Source organism: Leuciscus leuciscus (assembly GCF_965113295.1).
Source record: "Leuciscus leuciscus genome assembly, chromosome: 7".
NCBI classification, from domain to species: domain Eukaryota; kingdom Metazoa; phylum Chordata; class Actinopteri; order Cypriniformes; family Leuciscidae; genus Leuciscus; species Leuciscus leuciscus.
Window position 1 is genome coordinate 1,700,838 of NC_138731.1, and position 21,365 is coordinate 1,722,202.

The 21,365-nt window shown below is 39.6% G+C and overlaps 1 protein-coding gene across 1 annotated transcript; it reads left to right on the plus strand.

Moving 5' to 3' along the window:
- Window positions 1-12,416: 12,416 nt before the first annotated feature.
- On the plus strand, window positions 12,417-20,540 carry LOC309503907 (uncharacterized protein). The gene is made up of 3 exons (XM_082176772.1): window positions 12,417-12,459; window positions 13,243-13,326; window positions 18,928-20,540. Exons 2-3 carry the CDS (start codon window positions 13,290-13,292, stop codon window positions 19,854-19,856), a joined length of 966 nt encoding a protein of 321 aa, XP_082032898.1. The 5' UTR covers window positions 12,417-12,459; window positions 13,243-13,289; the 3' UTR covers window positions 19,857-20,540.
- The last annotated feature ends 825 nt before the right edge of the window (window positions 20,541-21,365 follow it).

Genomic DNA, 21,365 nt, shown 5'->3' on the forward strand with positions numbered 1-21,365 from the left:
CGGTGAGGACCAGCCTGCCGCATTACAGATGTCATAGAGTGAAACTCCTGATAATAAAGCCTTAGAGGCAGCCATACTCCTGGTAGAATGGGCCGGGACAGCCAAAGGTGAAGGCTGTCTGGCCGCTTCATAAGCAAGTGAGATAGCCTCAACTACTCACTTGCTCATTATCTGTTTAGATGACACAGTATTGGTATAGTGCCGCGAGATGTTTCAAAAGTGTTGGGGACAATATCGACCTTAGCAAAATGTGGTGAGGACATGTCCCACCCGCAAATTACGCCTATGCTAAAATAACACTTGCCTGATGGGTTATGCTACTGCTAGATCGGACGTTGACGTCACTTCTGTGAGTTGAGAAAAGTCAGTAAAGGTCCTGGCAGAAAGAGAAGCATAAGGATGTCGTGTGATGACGATCCGAGATCCCGCGAGATCCATGTGTTTGGCATCTTGTCCTATCTTTTAAGTCACGCTACAGTAGTCTGAAGGAAAAACTGCTTTATTTGTAATTTAAAATAATGGTGCTGATGATTTTTAGAGACCCCCACAGCCTGGTATACGATTTTACTGCTTTCATGGGAGCTCATCCTCTCTCTATGGGAGCTCAGCTCCCACTGGCTCCCACGTAATTCGAACCATGCTCAAAGCCCTAACAGGGCAGAGTAAATGCAGCTCTCTAAAGACACAGTAAATCGGTCTTTACAACAAAGAAAATCACTCTCATTTTTGTGAGAGCCATCCCTCATTTTTAGCATGTAATAAAATAGCAGTCAGTTTGTTTTTAACTTCTATTGGATTGAATTTCAGGAGCTGGTAGTACTCACAGTTCTGTAGTTGTCGCAAGGCTTCTTTAATATACTGATCTCTCCCCCATACCACAACTGTGCCTCCCTTGTCCGCTCTTTTTATTACAAGATCATAGTTATTTGAAAGTCAGTCCAAAGCTTCTACATCTAATTTTGGAGGCAAACATATTGTCAATTTCATAAGTTACTCATACTCATACTCATCTTGTTCTCATTCAACACAATGCATAAGTTATTTTAATTAGCACATACCAAAATCTCTAAATCTCTCCAATGCCTCAAATTTCAAACGGTCTCCCAGAGAAAATGAGTATACATTTCCGATGATTTTAAATAACAGGTGTAGCAAGGTTTGTTTGCAAGGGGATCGCTTAACAATTATAAATAAATTAACACAAAATGAAAGTAAAGCGGCAGGCCCTCACAGATGACTGCTGCCACATATAATAAAACATAAACAAAACAGGTAACACTTTACGGTAAGGGTACATGAATTATCATGAATTCATGTATAAATTCATGCATGAAATATGCATTCATTCATGCATTACTATCTCATGAATCATCAGGAACTAACACGAGTTCAACGTTTTTCATTCATGTCTTCATGGATGAACAACACCTTAATTAAAACATTAACTAAGATGAGTACATTATGATTTATTTCGCATGATCATGTTTTCTTTGTTCACAAAAAAATTGGTCTTTACCACCCATTGTGGATAAAGCTACAGTTATGGTACATGAATCATCATGAATTCATGCATAAAAAAGCATTAATTCGTGCATGCAAGACTACTCTTTGAATTATTAAAGGGATACTCCAATTTTAAATGAAAATTCTGACATCATATACTCACCCTCATGTTGTTTCAAACCTGTATGAATTTCTCTCTTCTGCTGAACAGAAAGGAAGATATTTAGAAGAATGTCAGTAACCAGACAGTCTCATTGACTTCCATAGTATATTTATTTTCCTACTATGGAAGTCAATAGTACCAGAAACTGTCTGGTTACTGACATTCTTCTAAATATCTTCCTTTCTGTTCAGCAGAAGAGAGAAATTCATACAGGTTTGAAACAACATGAGGGTGAGTATATGATGTCAGAATTTTCATTTTAAAGTGGAGTATCCCTTTAAAGGAATGTACAAAAATCCACATTACCTAATGCATGCATATACAAGCTAGAACAGTATATCAATTAATGTGAGAACTGTTTTTCTGAAGTTACCAAGCATATTCATGTCTTCTTCATAGCCTGCAGGTAAATGGACAGACCCCAAAATTGGCCAATCACAGCACATAACATACGAATTCTTTTGGCATTCAAATACAGTAGCCATCATTAACTAAGCATTATCTATCAATGACTTCATCATGTGTGTGGCCCCTCAACTAAAGTGGTGACTTGGTGCTTTGAAACACTGATGAACAATGTGGCATAACTGTGAAATGACATGAATGTGAACATGAAAGTTCAAGCCTTTGCAAACAATGTACTGTGGACACAAATGGACTTTGAATTTAACTTCACTGCTTTCTTCTTAAAGGAATAAACCAGTTAAATCAACAGCTGGAAAGAGCTGAGAAGGAATGCAGTACATACACCATGCACTTTATTTTAAGTGCCTGTATATCTGAAAACTCTTTTCAAAAACATAAAGCTGTTCTACAAAAAAAAATTTCACAAACAGCTTGATCTCATTTAGGGTAAGAAGTCACCTTTTAATGTATAAAGTTTTATAAATGAATTACAATTATTGTGTTATGGTAAGAATGGTGGAAGACCAGGGCGGGATTCAGTTTACAGTCTTTAATAGATAAAGGAAATAGTCCTCAATGAATAATTAGAACACAAATCACAGGCATTAATCAGAGCCAGAACAGAAACTGCCAGATGACTGGATCTTTAGGAAAACAACATAAACTTCCACGAGGACAGTGACCAGGGACCCCGAGATGCCTTTAGCCAGTCAGGAATATTGAAGACAGCAGAGAGGGTGAACAGCCGTGAGCAGCCGCTGAACAGGTACTCTGCAAACAGGCCCAGCTGGATAATACACAGTCTGATGGCAGTATAACTCACAGTAGAATAAATGGTATCTCTTCTCGCCGACAGGACAGGACAGGACAGGACAGGACAGGACAGGACAGGACAGGACAGGACAGGACAGGACACGAGCTAAGACGTTTCTCACATGAAGTCATTGAATAATCCGACAACAAGACAGGGCTAGGAAGAGGGAATAAGAAGCTGAGACAATCAAGAGAAAAAGGGAACAGGTGAGGAGATTGGAACGAAAGGGGAAACAGCTGTAAGAGATAATGAGCGGAGGAGAGGATGTGTGTGCGTGATTGTGTGAGTGAGTGTGCGAGTGAGTGTGTGACCACAAGAGGGAGACAGAGAAAGAGGAAAAAACTCAGGATCATGACATATTGGCTAACAGGGAAACTGGTGCCGAATGTCCTTCAAAAAACGACCAAGTAATCCTTTCGTATGCTTGTTTCCAAGCCAGTAGGTCCATTCTATTACTGCAAGATGCTCTTTCAAAAGCTTGGCAGTTTGGTTTCCCCTCAATCGCCAAATTGTCGATTTGTATGTTAACTATGCCCTCTCCAAGTGCTGAGTGTGAGCTCCACTTACAGGATCAACAAACCACCTTGAATGATTCACGGTGAAATGCCTGTAGCCCAAATTGGTGAGAGCACCCCTATATGCTCTCCACTCGTCACTAAGGATTAATGTCCCAGGCTGCACATGCTTCACCAATAAGGGAATCAGATGGTGGCGGGACCTCTTCTTGACCAGCCTCAGGATAGGTCTTCGATGCCTTTCTTTTACTCCAAGCATCCCAAAAACCCACTTTTTGCGTCTCCAGGTGTTGGATATTCTCCCACGAGCATACCTTTAAAAACAGCATAAGTTCTTAACATCTGACACTTCAATTCACCATCAATATAATAATAGTCATATAGCCTGACCCTATGGGGCCTATTTTCATATTGGCGCAGTGCGTCATGTACGGCCAGTCACAAGCACAGTGACATTTTAGATAATGGAACACAAATATAGAGCATACTATTTGCATTTGAGTTGGCAAATAGGAAGCTAGAGCTGATACACATTCTAGTAGCAGAATGCAACACAAACAAAACAAGATAGTTTCATCTTAATACTTATAGAATACTTTCGTTTATGGCGGCAGTTGCTCTCATCGATGACAACAGACTCCATTTCATCTCCAAGTCGTTGTCCCGTTTTATTTTCAAAACGCCTCATTGCATGTCTGCACACTCTTCTTACACGGGATGACATCTTCGAGAGTGTTGCTGAACTTTTAGCAATACCATCTGCCTTCATATCAACCTGCCTCATTTGCAAGCCTTGAGAAAACCTGACAAACAAGCACATTTACTTGAATATTAAACAAATACCGAGCAGCACAGAAAGCATTGCAATTTTATTGACAAAAAAAAAAAATTATTGAGTCTATCATTGACTATGTGCCTTAATATATGGACCACTGCCGGACACCACCCTCCACTGCATGCCTACCAGTTTTACTGATCGTGTTATTTAGCGAGGTCCAAACATTGCAGGGTTTTGTGGGTTAACCCTCTGAGGTCGGGCGTTTTGCTGGATTTTTTTCACATAGCAGCAACATAAACTTAAAAAAATCCGTCATTTATGGTCATATAAATAAAATAAATACATGATTATAAACTATAGAGGGTCTTCTTTTTTTTGTGTACACTCACATTAACATCAAAACCTTGTTTTTATTTTTAAATAAATAAAATAAACAGGGTGCGCTTTCAGCTCACTCTGTCTCCGCAAAAATCTTTCTGAAACAAGTCTGGAAAATGAACTGAAACTCAGCTAATACTTTTCACACAACCATGAAACATGCGTCTAAAGAAAGCTTAAAATTTTTACTTTTAAATAAAACAATTCACATTCAAAACAAATATTCTCCTGCAATGTAATCTGTATGAAACTAAAGAGAAGTACAGATTCTCCCGTCTCATCTAATTATCTGTAATGAGTTCACGCCCACTCGCAGAGCGCGCTATTCATAAGATAATGTGCTGAGGTGATCTATGCAAAATAAGGTAAAAAGCCCCCTGAAATGCCTTAAAACCAGCCAGTTTCATTCATTCACTTTCCTGCGCCGTTGGAAGATGACACAATACACCGGTGAGTCCTGGATAGTGATGAAGCGTACACATTTTCCTCAGAAGAAGAGCGGGACTCTGACACAAACGTTTGTATTTTGAAGAGCGACAGCCGTGGATAATATTTCGGATGAGTAAGTCTTTTTATCTTTACTTGCATTAGTTGACAAGCTATTTTATAAACGTAGGCTACATATTTTACTGGTTGGACCATTTCCATACTTGTCATTCAGAGTAATTTATATTTAAATGGTCTAGGCCAGGGGTTTTCAAACTGGGGGCCGCGGCCCCCTGGGGGGCCGCCAGGGGGGCCGCAGCAAGTTGGAAAAAAAAATGTGTTAAAGTCGGCATGAAACGGAGGTTGAGATTGTCATTTTTCCCTTGTTGTGACGTATATCCGAGTGAAACGGCTTCTGAAATTAGAAAAAAATGTAGGGCGGGGCTTGATTGCGTCCTTCGGGAATTGATTGGATCAATTTGGGCGCCGCACTTGGGCGCCGCATGATTAACATCGCGCAACATCAGCATCACACGTGCACACAGAACGCACATGTAGGAAACCTTGTGAATTACGGCCGTTTCAGACCGCGAGCGGCGCGTGAGCAGCGCGGATTTTTTCCGGCGTGCATGTTCAGTGAGTGCATTCACACCGCGAGCAGGAGCAGCGCGTGAGCGTCAAGCAGCAGCGTCGCGTGCTGTGAGCAGTAGTGAAGCGGAGGGTTTCGGCGCCGAGTGTATTTTTGCTGCACTGCTCACGCTCAATTAAAGTGAAAGCACACTTTTGATGGACAAAATAAATATAATTTCACACAAAAAGTACCAAAAATGCACATAATTTGCATGTATAGTGTGTTTTAACAAGAACTTCAGTAGGCTTCAAGAAAATGACTCAAAGACTCAAAAATATTTATAGAAAATGTACCCATTTAAACTTGTTTTTATTAATCAGTTTGGATAAAAGTGGTGTTTTATAAAAAATATATATAGAGAAAATAATATTTGTGTGTGCTGTAAAGTGGTTAGAAAAAATTCAATCAGAATCGGCTCAAATCTGTATTGGCAGGTCAAACTCAATGACAAATCGGAATTGGCCTTGAAAATTGTAATAGGTTCATCTCTATAATCTTTCTGATTGGCTGGTATCAAACACCATCACAAAATCTGATGTTCACCTAGATGTTTTATTTATTTATTTCTACATTTGCCATAGTATTGTTGATGGGTTCAATAACACATCCTGCAAAAGGGGGGCCTTGGCCAGAACCTAGTGGTATTTGGGGGGCCTTGTCATGGAAAAGTTTGGGAACCCCTGGTCTAGGCTATGCTGTATAAAGTAGGAGAGAGGCTTCATGCAGTCTGTTTTCTTTCGTTTTTAATAGTTTTGTTTAAAATAACACATTTCGAGCTTTCTATATATTTCTCTGGTATTTTAGGCAAAGCTTATGAGTTTGGGTTCATTTATGAGGCGAGCTCCAGTTCCTGCTATTTTTTATTCTTATGTATTAAATACAGGCAATTGGTTGATGAAACAACGATTAAAATTAAGATACAATTAATACAAAACGAAATTCACTTTAAAGAAAGGCTTTATACAAAAAATAAACTTAATGAAATGGTCAAAATCTTCTCTGCCCACTCCATTTGTCTCGCGATTGCGCATGATCTTACTCATGCTTTTCACTTTTCACATAATCAACATAAATGAAATAAAAAAAAATAATGATTTTATTTAAACCTAAATATGAACTAAATTGTTTTATTTAATGACTAGGCAATTAGCCTACAGTAAAGAGAAATTAGTTGACAAGCTATTTTATATAAACGTAGGCTACAGATTTTACTGGTTGGACCATTTCCATAATTGCCATTCAAAGTAATTTATATTTAAATGGTCTAGGCTATGCTGTATAAAGTAGGAGAGAGGCTTCATGCATAAATAAACTTATTTGCACAAGCGCGTTTCAACGCGTGCCTTCAGAAGACTTTATCCAGCATAGCCTAGACATGCTGTATAATATGTACAACGATATGTTTAGATCATAGGCCTGTATGAAAGTTAGAATTTTGAAATTAATTTAGAAAATATTATGTATGTTTAGATTATATTTTGACTAGTGTTTATGCTGCCTCATTATCATCAACGAAGAGTGCTTGCAAATATCTATTGATTCTAAGAAAGATTACACTTCAATTGTTGTTGTAATTGTAACCTTTTTAATAAAAAATATATATTTACAAGGTAGATGTAAACAAATTTTAAAAGGTAAATATAAGCCTTTTTTTTAAATAATTTTTATTGTGTTTTATTATTGACAAATTTGGGGAGAGGATACATATTCCAAAACTGAAAATACAGTATGAGAATTAACTGCACAATTACTAGACATGTTTTCCTTGGATATAATACAATTTGCAAGCACAATTTGTGAAAAAAATTAAAAAATAAAAATAATTGACATGCTTCCAACTGTGAACCAATTTGGTAGAATATATATATAAGTATGCGGGCCCCACTGTCTCCTCAGGTGTGAATCACTAAATATGCATGATGGTGTTGAATTGTTGACGCCCCTTGCGCATATTGCCTTTACAAACAAAAAGTGTTTTACAAGATTTAAATCAATGTATTGTGTTATGTGAATGATTAGGTAGGATGATTTTCACATCATTTTGAACAAAAAACTCTAGGCAACGACATCCATTAGTCAAAAGTCTTATTGACACATATTTAGTATGTGTTTTCTGGCCTTATTTCAGAAACTTTAGTTTTTAGTTTTTTCAATAACCATGCATAAACATTATTCTCTCAAAAATACAAACATGTACATGCATGTTGCTCACATATTATGGTAGCCCTGTTTGTGCTAAATAGAGTGTAATTATACCTTTGCCATTAATATGTTTATAAGCAACTGAAAAAAACACAAATGTCAGAACATCTCAAGGACCCCAAAAACCCCTCAGACCCCAGAGGGTTAACAGGATCGATTTTTTTTTGCACTGATAAGGAAAAAAACGAGCCTATCGCGCCGGCGCGATAGCCGACCTTAGGGGGTTAAATGCTTTAATCACGGCCTGGAGAGTTTCCCGAGCAGTTCTCAGAGAATCTCCCCCAAGAAGAATCACGGCCGGAGGATCTCAGACAAATTTCAGAGAGAATCCCACCAGCAAACACGAATACAACAGTTTTTATAGAAAAGGAGAATGGGCGGAAATGAAATACATTACATAATTTCCCTACAATTTGATTGGTTCTTCATAGACCCTTTTGTTACTAGGTAAAAGAAAACTCTGTTTTAATGATTACTTCATAATCACAAGTTTTGAAGTTTAGACATCTGTCTAGTTTCATTTCCCATATTTGTTATTTTTACACTCACACAACCAAAGTCATAAGTTTTCGCCAAAGAGTTTGGAAACATACATTTACATTTACATTTATTCATTTAGCTGACGCTTTTATACAAAGCGACTTACAATTGCTATATATGTCAGAGGTCGCACGCCTCTGGAGCAACTAGGGGTTAAGTGTCTTGCTCAGGGACACATTGGTGTCTCACAGTGGATTCGAACCCGGGTCTCTCACACCAAAGGCATGTGTCTTATCCATTGCGCCACACCACCCCACACATATGATTGTTGTTCCTGCAAGAAAAATAAATGTTGAAATGAAAAGATCCATCACAGTATGTATAATAGTTAACATTTAATACAATTTTATTTTTTCTCAGATTCATTCGTCCAATATATATTAAAATAAAATAAAATTGAATATTATGTAAATATGGTTAATTAGAATTAGATGTCAGAATTTATTTTTATATTCATCATTTTTTTAGTTTATTCAAATTGTATACAATTTCTATTTGTTTATCTCTTGTAACGGAAGGCAGGTCACTCGGCTTGCGTGTTGATTAAATTACTGAGATTACCCTGTGATCAAACCCCCTCTCTAGTCTGGGACCTAATCAACTTACTGGAATCCTCATTTACAGACACCTCTATTGTCTTAAAAACTCCGACGCCAGGACGTGCCGACCGAATGGAGCCTCCTATCTGCATAAATCATTGACCACTGGTTTAAAGGACCCTAATCTATTTTCTGAGTAAACACACAACCTTCTGTTCGACTGTTTCAGCTAAGATATGTGATCAGCAAAACGCCAGTCGGACTGGAGATGCTATAACCCCTGGGGACGTTTCACAAGATCCCGCAAAAAAAACCCCCCGGATTTCTTGACACTGATTAACACTTCAAAACAATAAAACAGTGTCCGACCAGATGTAAAAACATGTGCCCACTGTTAACCTCATCAGCTCGAGAGCATACGCACACACATACGAACTTCCCCTGACTCAGAGTGACAAAAGTTCACAGCGCAGTTTGAACTTTCCGTGACTTCATGACTCTACACACACACATATGCACACATACTCGAGGACTGCATCTATTTCCCGACCACGTGTGCTCAAAATTATCTTTCTAAATGTTAAAAATGTATTTCTTGAGGTGTTCCATGGTCTCCATACCCAAAATACTATCTATATAAGCTGTATTTGTATGTAACTAATTTGATGTGCGTGTAATCACGAGAAATCATGTATCTTTGTGTTATTGGCTCACAGAATTATCATTCACGGTATTGTTTTGTTCCAAAGAACCCAACGGTGTTGAATCTTTAACACAAAATATCAGAGGATGCATTCTTTCATTAATACCAGTTTATGAATGTTCAGGAACGAGTTTATTCCGTCAGTACAGAGTCAGAAGAGGCGTGTACCTTTGCAAAACGTAAGGAGGTGGCCACAATCGTCCTTCCAGACGATTGGGTCACGCACGTGAGAAGGCGTGACTTTGGCGACTTCAAAACACGGCGCCATATCTCTCGATCCTGGTAGCAGTTCGCCAGAGAGAGAGAGAGACCCGCCTCCTTCCTTCTTCCAAGGAACCTTCGTTTGCTTTTTATTTCTGTTTTTATTCTAAGTCTTTCTTTTCTTGATAGTTTATCTCAGTTTAATAATTTCTTACCAACCAACGAAACCAACTTAAGGCTAAATCATCTTTGGCTAAGTTAACGTTACCATCGCAACCAACTCCGCCTTGACGACGCATCAGACCACGTGTTCCAGGCTCCTTTTGTACACAACAGACGCACAAAACGAGGGCCCAATAAGCAAGAACAAGTAAAGTACACAATTACATTCTTAAATTCGCAATCCGAAAGACATGCTGTTTAAGTTGTCTAATAATTGCTAGAAACTGTTGGGGTCTCGGTGTGAAGGAATGTTGTAAACTGTCTTTGCCTGTCTCTAAATTCTCTCACTCATTCTTTACGCACACACTTATCCTCACACACACACTTACACCCACACACGCACGCTCTCACCCACACACACACACATACACGCACGCGTTCCTAGAAAAACACACGCACGTGCTCTCAAACCCACACACATCCCCTTTACACGCTACCATCTTACACACACACCAAAACTCTCTCCTTTTCTCTCTCCTTTTCCCTCTCTCATTTTCTCTTCCCCTCGCATAATATTTTACTTTATTTTATTTCTTATTTGCGATCGTTTATATTGTTTGTTTGCTATGCATATTTACTCCTGCGTGATTGAAATAGTACATGTAATCTTAGTTGTTTGATTAAAATCCTATAATCTTTGTGAATTGAATCTCTCTCATATTGTTCCATTACTGAAATCCCTGAAAGTGTGATTGACTACAAGCTCTACCTTTATTTGACTATTAAACAATCTAAGTTGTCTAAAACACGAAAATAATCATTCCTAGTGGCCACAGGAAAATTATTTGTCGGTGTTGGAGACAATAGGTTTCGGTTCATACATTGTGTATCATATCTGCCGGACGGATGGTTCGCATGATGAATGAGCATTAACTTCTCCCTAAATTTCCCCCCAAATTAAAAGATAATTCTACCTACCTATACCAGTAAATACTACGAGTAATCGTGGTAGTTATTGATATACGTGAGGTCTGACCTATTCCCTCTTTGGAATAATTTAATTTGTGTAAACGGCATATGCATATTCATATTTTATGAATATTACCTCTCATTTGAGCTAATAAATTCCCTAAACTAGAGGCATTGTCGCTACACTCTTTTAGATGATCCTCTGCTTTCTGCTGCATCATGCTGCATCAGCTCATTCACAACATCTCCAACTCCAAGGCAGATATTATGCAGCTTTGTGCAGGCAACTACCACTTCTGGGACAACTAGCTGATTCAGAGGTAGAGCCTGAAGAAAGAGGGGCACTTAAGGCACTTATTTGGGTATTTTGGGGGTTTATTTTTTGCATTTTGGATGTATCTTACATTTATCTTTATTTGTCATATATTCTATTTTTTTATTTTGTGAGTTTCATATAATTAGTATTAATTTAACTGCAGCCACAACTATATTTTTCCCTTTTATAATTTGCAGTGCATTGTGATTTTGACTGGTAACTTAAAGGGATACTCCACTTTTTTTGGAAATAGGCTCATTTTACAACTCCCCCAGAGTTAAACAGTTGAGTTTTACCGTTTTCGAATCCATTCAGCCGAGTTTCTGATATTTGGAAGAATATCAGTAACCAGACAGTTTCTGGTCTCATTGACTTCCATAGTAGGAAAAAATATATACTATGGAAGTCAATGAGACCAGAAACTGTCTGGTTACTGACATTCTTCTAAATATCAGAAACTCGGCTGAATGGATTCGAAAACGGTAAAACTCAACTGTTTAACTCTGGGGGAGTTATAAAATGAGCCTATTTCCCAAAAAAGTGGAGTATCCCTTTAAGCTGTGGAAAGCTGTGTCATGCTGCTGATGAGATGCTGTATGCTGCACTGGTGTAGTGTGGTGTGGTGGGGTGGGGTGGGGTGGGCAATATTACAATACAATTTTTTTAATACTACCCCAGATTTTGTTGGGAGCCATGAATAAAATAAAATAAAATAGAATTCACATATTCTCATTTTATTTGTCTTATCCTATCAATGAGTAGAATGAGTAAATTAAGGCTAATGCTTTTGGATTGATGTGGAATATTTATTGAATATGTTATTAAAATAAAATGTTTTGATTATACATGTATACCCTTTTCTGTTCTTTTTTTCTTTCTTTTTCCTCTTTAATATGTGAATATACTTTTCTTCAGAATCTTTGAGATGAATGTTGTCTTCAACATTTATCATATAGGTCTATAAAAAGTTATTAATGTCTTATTATGCTATAGAATTATTTAGGGCAGTATATGTGAAACGTGTATCTGTTACAATTATAACCTTGAGGGGAAAAAGAAAGAAAAAGTGCTGAGGTGTCGTTTGGGACAGGGCAGTGGATACTTGCCAATAGTGATATCACGTCCGTTTCGCAGGTCTACGTGAGACTGCGGCTTCTCTTCTCTAACTGAGTTGGAGCTTTTGTTTAGTCACTGTTCTGTTGGCCTGTGCCAAGGTAAGAAGGGTTATCGCTGTTCTCTGTGATATCTCTTTCATTTCTTTAACTATATTGGCCATCCATGCTGGTTAAAGAAATATATTGTTTATTTATCTGTGATTATTTTTGATGGATGGTATTTGGTAATAATATTTAGTGTTTTGTAAATTCCATGTGGCAGAGCTTGTCTTTTCTGGATATTATATTGTGTTTGAGGTTTATTTGGGGTTTTATTCTTTGCATTTTGGATACATCTTACTTTTATCTTTTTTTTGGTCATATTTTCTAGTTTATTTTTTAGTGAGTTTCATTTGATTAGTATTCATTTAACTGCAGCCACAACTATATTATTATAGTTACAACACTTTAATGTTTATTAATGAACCTTAATGTAATGTATTACTAACATGAACTAACAATGAGCAATGCATTTGTTACATTTGTTATTTGTTAATGTTAGTTAATAAATATAAAGCTGTTCATTGTTTGTTCATGTTAGTTAACAGTGCATTAACTAATGTTAACAAATACAACCTTTGATTTTAATAATGTTTTAGTAAATGTTGAAATTAATATTAACTAAGATTAATAAATGCTGTAGACCTGCCCCAGACCAGAGCCTTTAATGATTTTGTGGAAGCTATGAATTAATAATATAAAAAAAAAAAAAAAGAATTCTCATTTTATTTGTCTTATCTTATCATTTTAATGAGTTGAATGAGTAAATTAAGGCTAACGCTAAATTTAATTTAGCTTTATGCTAAATAGCAGATATTTATCTATGGTTTTTTTAACCCCCAGCTAAAGGAGAGCCGGCTCTAACTCTGACGCTTCCACTATCAACATCTATGCAACTCGGAAAAGAGGCGACTTCCTCTGAATTAGGTAGGTCTAAGATGTTTTTTACTCTTTGTATAGCAGTCTTTCATTATAAATTTAAAATGTAGAAGATATGATACATAAATGTATGAAATGTAGAGTATATGCTATAACCACCACATTTAGAAGTCTCTCCAAAAATTATAAGTGACCTAATCTCCCCTCACTATTTTATATTCTTACGCCGGTTTCACACATACTCTGTGTTGCAGTGCGTGTGCGGTGCTATAGTGCTTTCACATAAGCTGCGTTTGCAGTGCGTAACTGATCCGCGGCTGTACCACAAACATATACTCACTATTTGTATTTCAAATCCAGAAGTTATCAGCAAATTTTATTTAAAAAAACAGTTTTCCTTGATTTACCCCGGTCTTGAAGTAAAAAGATGACTGTGAAAAATAGTAGTAGGCCTATTTAATTAAATGCATTTATGATGAAATTACTACATTTTCATGTCAATCTGGTCAATCTGTATTCATTTTGACCACAAACCATGCGCTGTCACTTTAATTCAGCGCGTGCAGTACAGCAAAAATAGACTCGGTGCGGAAACGATCGCTGCACTGCTGTATACGCACCGCACCTGGAACGCATTGCCGGACCGCATCCGCGTGCAGTGTGAAAGCTCGAACCTGTTAAAATGGGTACGGAAAAAAATACGCACCTTATACGCACTGCAAACGGAGTATGTGTGAAACGGGCGTTACACGCAGCTCTGTTCGTTAGTTGGATGACAAAAAGATTATACGTTTCTAGATTGCTCTGCCTCAACAGTCTAACGTCAATGTCAAAATGAGTGAGATGGCCAATCAGATCAAAGAAATGGTGTCTTACTGTTTCCAAAGACGAGTGTGAATTCCAGTGCACCGCGTTAATTTTACCGCTAAAAGAGTATGTGGAAAGTAGCAGTGCGATATATCTCAATATTTTATCAATAACAATAATAAGATGATATTTTGCTGACTGTGTTATTGTGCTGGTGCTGTCATGTACTGCTATGAGACATGAAGGTTGAGGATCCAAATGCAGTTTATTTTGAAAGGGTAATTATGGGATCGATATCCCGTCTAAAGTATTGCAGCCACGGATCAAAAAATAATAAGCGTGAATCAAAAATTTAAAAACACATGTAAAAATATATTGCACAAACTGAAAAAAATTATGCAAAATTGGTCAGAATAGCAAACAACGTGGTCATGGATAAAAATATAATAAGTGTGAATCAAGAAATAACAAACATGAATAAAAACTTTAAACGCATTAAAAGTTATTTTGCACAAAACTTAGACTTATGGTCATGCTTTCTTAAAAAGTGTTTTCCTTGGTTTTATTACTCTGTACTTTGTGCTCTCTCGCATTTTCTGCTCATATTTTACTCTTTTGTACGCTTGAGCTGTTTTTCTCTACGCTCTTCTTTCTATGTTCTGCGCTTGCTTTCGCAAATGTTGCAGTTCGAATTTCATGTAAATTAGGGCGGGCTTAAGCGTCACCATTGGTCCACTAGTTCTAGATTGACAGCTCCTCCTCTAGCCAATCAATTGAAGAGGGGAGTTGACGTCACACCAATGCTCATGGCTACTATTCATCTCAATGATGGGCTACTTCCCATCTCAACAACAAGTGAAAAGAGTTCAAGTTAAAAAAAATCAGCCGGTTAAAAATGAGTCAACAGCAGAGTAAGTGCTGTGTCCCTCCATGTTCTAATCCTATGTCAGAACTGGATACACACGCTTACTGCTTTGTATGTTTGGGGGAGGAGCATGCGGTCGCTGCATTGGAGTCAAGCGAGTGCGAGCATTTAGAATTATTCACTGTCAAAATGCTTCGTGCTCGTCTTGGCTACTTTCAGTCCGCACCCGCATTACCATTGTGGGGCTCCCAAATGGATTTGGCTGACGAGCAAGAGACGGGTCCGACTCTTTCGCTTGCTCGTTCACCAGATCCACACGTTTCCTCGCGTGATCCCGAAGCGCGCTCCGGTACTTCTTCGGCTCACGCGAGGGACGATGATGAATCTCTTGGGTCTGTGGACTTCGAGCAGCCATTCTCTGAGCGTTCCTCGCACGACGATAAATCCGCCGAGGAATTACTTGAGGTGGCTGAAGAAACCTCCCCTCCCCTCAAAGCCGTGTAGAACAACGTCGGCTCTCGTGGGTAAAGCTTACCAAGCTACAGGTCAGGCTGGTGCTGCGCTGCACACCATGGCGGTGTTACAGGCATACCAGGCTGACCTCTTGAAGGATTTGAGTGTGGGGGGGACAATTAATGAGGAAGCTTTCTCTGAGCTCTGTAGAGCCACATACCTGTCTCTTCGTGCTACCAAGCAAACGGCCCGTGCCATCGGCCGTTCAATGTCTGCTTTGGTGAGCATGGAGAGGCATCTGTGGCTTAATCTGTCTGGCATCAAAGACAAAGAGATAGTCTTTTTACTTGATGCCCCGATCTCCCCCTCAGGTTTATTTGGTGATGCAGTTAACTCCGTAGTCACCAGATTTAGAGAAGTTAAGAAACACGAGGAAGCATTTGTCCAGTTTCTTCCTCGTCGCACTCAAGGGGAGTGGCCATCGGCCACCCAACCTCTCCCCGGTCCTTCAAGATCTAGGGAGGTTAAGAAGCAGAGTGTGCCCAGTCTGGTGGGGGTAGACCCTCTGCGGGACAGGGCGCATCAAATGTCTGCTCACCCCGTTCCGCTACCCTCACGAAACATCTCCATCTCCGCCACCTCTGGTGTTTCGGGGGGCAGCGGTTTCCAGCAAAATGTTAGATGTCCCGTTGCTTCCTGCTGTCGTAAAACAGGACAAGGGACATCTAATATCCCCTCAACAGGAAGTGTTTAAACAAGTACCACTATCAGAGAGTCTGGCAGTGTGGAATCTTCTGCCAGGCATTTCTGCATGGGTATTAAGCACAGTTCAAATAGGATACAGAATCCAATTTATTTGTCTCCACTTCCATGAAGCCGGAGCTGGCACACATATTGTCACAAGAGCTACAATCTCTACTGAGGCCATAGAACATGTTCCTCTTCCAGAGAGAGAGTCAGGCTATTACAGCAGATACTTCCTGGTTTCCAAGAAGGATGGGGGGTTGCGTCCAATCTTAGATCTTCGAGGCTTAAACAAAATGGTAAAAGCGCTGAAGTTGAAGATGTTAACTGTCAAGATGATCATGTTGCAGATTCAACATCATGATTGGTTCGTCACGATCAATCCGAAGGACACGTACTTTCATAAAGAAATATTGCCACAACACAGGAGGTTCCTGAGTTTCTTCGCTTTTGGGGGCGAAGCTTATCAATTTCAGGTTCTTCCATTCGGCCTAGCCTTGTCACACCGCACATACACAAAATGCATTGATGCAGCACTGGCTTCATTAAGACTCCAGGGCATTCGCATTTTAAATTACATAGATGACTGGCTAATACTAGCACAATCGCAAGAGATGGCGCTTCAACACAGAGACATTGTGTTAGCTCATCTAGCTTCCCTGGGGCTGAGACTCAACACCAAGAAAAGTGTTCTTTCTCCTGCCCAGAGAACGACTTATCTCGGGATCGTTTGGGATTCGATCACGATGTGGCACAACTGAGACAAATCATTCTCTGGGCCAAGGACAAATTCCTGTCACTCAGAGCAATATACATTCCAGGGCATCTGAATGTGGGAGCAGATTTACTGTCCAGACAGAAACTATCGATGGGGAAATGGAAACTCCACCCAGAAGTAGTGAAACAGATTTAGAAGTAGTGAAACACATGTTTGGCTCCTGATAGGTACCAACTAAGGGACACTGGGCTTTCGCCTAACGTTGTTGAGACCATTCTAAGTGCTAGGGCTTCCTCCACTAGAAAGAGTTATGCCAACAAATTGGGTGTCTTTGAAAGGTGGTGTGTTGTACATAATGCAGATCCGGTCAATTGCCAGATTGCTTCAGTACTGGATTTCCTCCAGGAAAAATATCAACAGGCACATGCCACGCCACTCTCAGTGTTTATTTGGCCGCTCTTTCGGCTTGCTACGCCTTGGTTGACGGGGTGCCACTTGGGAGACATCCTCTGCTCTCTCATTTCATTCGTGGGGCCAGACGACTGAGGCCTCCCGTAAGAACCATGAGCCAGTGGCATAAGTCAGAGCAACTGTTCGTCTGTTATGGGGGGCGCAACCGAGGGGCTGCTGCCACTAAGTAGACTATGCACATTGGGTCAGGGATGCTATTGCTCTTGCCAATGAGGCGCGCGGTCAAGTTTTGCCAACGGGTTTAAGGGCTCACTCCACCAGAGGCGTCGCCTCCTCTACTGCTTTGGCAAGAGGTGCCCCCTTACGACTTGTTTGTGATGCGGCAGGATGGTCCTCTCCGCACACGTTCATAAGATGTTAGAGTTTGGATGCTCATGCCACTCCGGGCTCTCACGTCCTTGAGTCGACATCATAAGCTAATGTCTGAGGCCTTCTTGCATTCTTGTGAGCACACCTACACAACCGTAAGGGGTCCAGACACCTTCAAGCACGGCGGCGTGGGCATTTTCGTTCCCAATGCGCTGAGCAGCGCAGCATTGATTATAGCTTTTGAAAGGGAACGCTCTGGGTTACTTAACTGTAACCCTTGCTCCCTGAAAAAGCGAAATGAGATGCTGCACTGCCTTGCCGTGCAGAAGATGTCCCAGGACTGCTCTTCGAACAAAATATCGACCGAGGCTATATTACCTCCGGGTCAATTCTATTGACGTGTTTACACACTATATTCACAGCTGGTCACATTTAAAGACGTTCCCAATGCGCTGAACAGTTCTGCATCTCGTTCCGCTTTTTCAGGGAACAAGGGTTACAGTTAAGTAACCTCGAGCGTTCTCTCCCTTCCCCGTCTCCTGTGCCACTCTGCTCTTCGCAAGGTATGTAGCTTCTTCCTAATAATGTTGCGAAGCTCGATAAGCAGTGACTTCTCCTCCTCCTCTGCAGTCTTTTAATGCTTTTTGAGAATGTGGAGCTCCTGTCACAGTTGATGAATTCTCTCTGCTCTCCGGTTCTTGGTATACGGAGTTTTAATTTTTCTCATCCTCTTTACCAAACCGTTCAGCTCCGTACAATGATTATAGTCAGGGCTTGAAGGCAACTGTCAGCATCACCCTTCCACATATTTGATGTTATGTGGGTAACATCTTCTCCAAACTGCTGCCACTCCCTATTCTTGCTGGTTGCTGTCCATTTCATTTGTACTTGGTTTACTCTGCCTGAGGATGGAGCTTCTGGTGCCTGGAGGTTCTGGGCACTGTGGGGTGATTCCAGGCCGGGCTCCTCCTGCGTCTCACCAGGGTCAGTCCCTGTGCATTGCACTATTGGCTCCTCGGGTATTTCATCCTGTCAGTATAAGTCAAGTATATTTTAAGTATATTCTGAGAAGTACATAAAGTATATTTCTGAGAAGTATATAAAAAGTAGACTCAAAATATAAATTTTTATTTTTATTTTAAAAGAAGTATATTTAAAGCACACTTGAATAAACTTATTTTTTGTAAGGGAGATATGTTTTGATGAGCTCAATCTATAGAAGGACTAAAGTAACAGCTTTCATTTGGTTTGGAGATTGAATGTTTTTTTTTCTGTGTTGCAGGTTCAGGCACAATGAACGGCATTATTCCCAAGAGCAAAACAAAAGGCATTGACATCTGTGGAGCGGGCAAATACTATTATATAATCCGTTCTGATCTTGGCTGCTATATGAAGATAGGTAGTATCAATAGAGGTTCAGACATCTCTATTTTCAGTCTGTACCTTGCCTGCAAAAATGGAGACCATTACCTTGGAGATGAAGATGGCTCCTTTTACATCATCAAGGGCAATTCCTACCGCAGAGTCAAGAACCTGACGACAGACAGCGGTGCTGAAGTTCACAGCCTTCATCCCAACTGCCAGGGAGGAGATCACTACTTCTCAACTTCTGGCAAGTTTTTCATCATCTTCCAAGAAAGGGGCACTTACCGAGAAACAACAAACATAAATACAGACTCAGATGCTGAAGAATACAAGCTCCATCCCAGCTGCAGAAACGGCCTCTATTACTGGGGCCTGTCAAACGACTGCTTCTTCCTAAAGCCAGTCTCAGATTGGGGAGTTGAGTACTACAAAGGTACTGACCTCAGCAATGATGAGTGTGTTGGTGTCTATTCTGTTCATCCTGATGTTGTTAACTTCCTTCCTGGTGGACTGACAGTAACTATAGGCCCATCCTTTGGCAATTGGGAGAATATGAAAACTATAACTAATGACAGCAATACACCAGTGACATGGCAAAAGAAAATCAATAAAAATGCTGGATATGATAAGGAGAAGATGTCCCAGATCACACACAACTGGAAAATAGCCACGTCATCCTTGATTGAATCTGGAGAACATGCAAAGTTAATTTTGAAGTTGCACCTCTTCTTTTTTGGAGATTCACATGCCAATACTAAAAACGAAAGCTGTAAGGAAATGATTGAAGTGGAAGAACAACTCACATTTGAGCTGAAGCCAAACAAGTCTTTATATCTGTGGCAGTAAAAAAAAATAGGTCTTGGTCAAGAACCAGTGTTGTTCTGTTGTTATTTAAATATTGACAATGATCCAAACCCTCCGACTGAAGTCCCGCTGCCACCCGCTCAATCATGAAAACATATCAGGAGGATTTAACTCCAAGAATAATCAAGTGCCACAGTTAAATACCTTAATTATGACTTCTCAAGCAATTATTTAAAGATCTGCATGCATTGCTTAAAATGAGGCTTGAATTGTTTAATATAGCAAAGAGATTTTTCAGTTACAGTCAATGTAACTACAAATTACAACACTATTAAATATGGTATTATTGAAACTTAGTCTTTATGATTAAAAGAAACAGACAGAATCCAACTTTAAAACTTTAATGAAATTTCTTCTTAAAATCTCACACATGCAACCCAACTGCAGATCTTTCAATATTGTGGCTAAGTCAGGCTTTGGGAAAGTTAGGCTAGAAAAAAATGCATGCTTAGTCTATATTATTGTAGATGTAGTCATAGATGTTGTCATAGTGTAATCGATGTCTACTAATGTGTTTGATTCACAAGTATAAAAAGCGCTGCATTCTGTACTCATGCATTTGGCGTATACATGTAGGCTAATTAAAAGCTGTTTGTTTTTTACATATTTTCCACATGTTTTACTTTATGGCATATACCATTTGGATTTTGCTTTTAATAAAGCTGGAACTGCTTTTAAAGCCTTGGTGTTTTCATTACCATTCTGTTTCTATACAAAATACATCCACAATGCAAAATGATCATGCTCTCTCTCTCAAACACACACACACACACACACACACACACACACACATTTGGACAATACATTTGTGAGTCTATACAAACTGCTCTCTTATAATTTGTCAAATAAAATAATCCAAAATGCAGAACCACCACAAAAATAAATTGGTGACACTGACACATCAACAATGTGCACACACACACACAGAGAGAGAGAGAGAGAGAGAGAGAGAGGGAGGGAAAGAGAGAGAGAGGGCCCTATTTTAAAGATCTGAAACGCAAGTATCAAACACGAAACGCAAGTAACTTTGTGGGTGGGTCTTGGGCGCTGTTGCTATTATACCGGCTGGATAAATGACTCTTGCGCCCGACGCAAATCTAAAATGTGTTGGTCTGAAGTAGCTTCATTACTCATAGGTGTGGTTTGGGTGTAACGTGAAATAAACCAATCAAAACATCATCTCACATTCCCTTTAAGAGCAGGCGCGCTTGTTCCATGGCGGATTGCTAATATAACGGCGGATTTGCCAGGCGCACGCCAGGAGCGGTTCACAGCCGAGGAGACCGACATTCTCGTCAGGGCCGTAAAACACAGAGAAGTGACACTGGGGATGGAGAAACACACCCAAATTAGCTTCGGTTAAACAGGCGTATATAATAATTTGGGTAAATGTGTAAGCTAGATTTATGCCTTTTTCACATCTTCATGGACACCACAATGATTTCCCTCGTGTGGAATATTTTTCCTTGTAATTATGTATGGTTTGCTAAA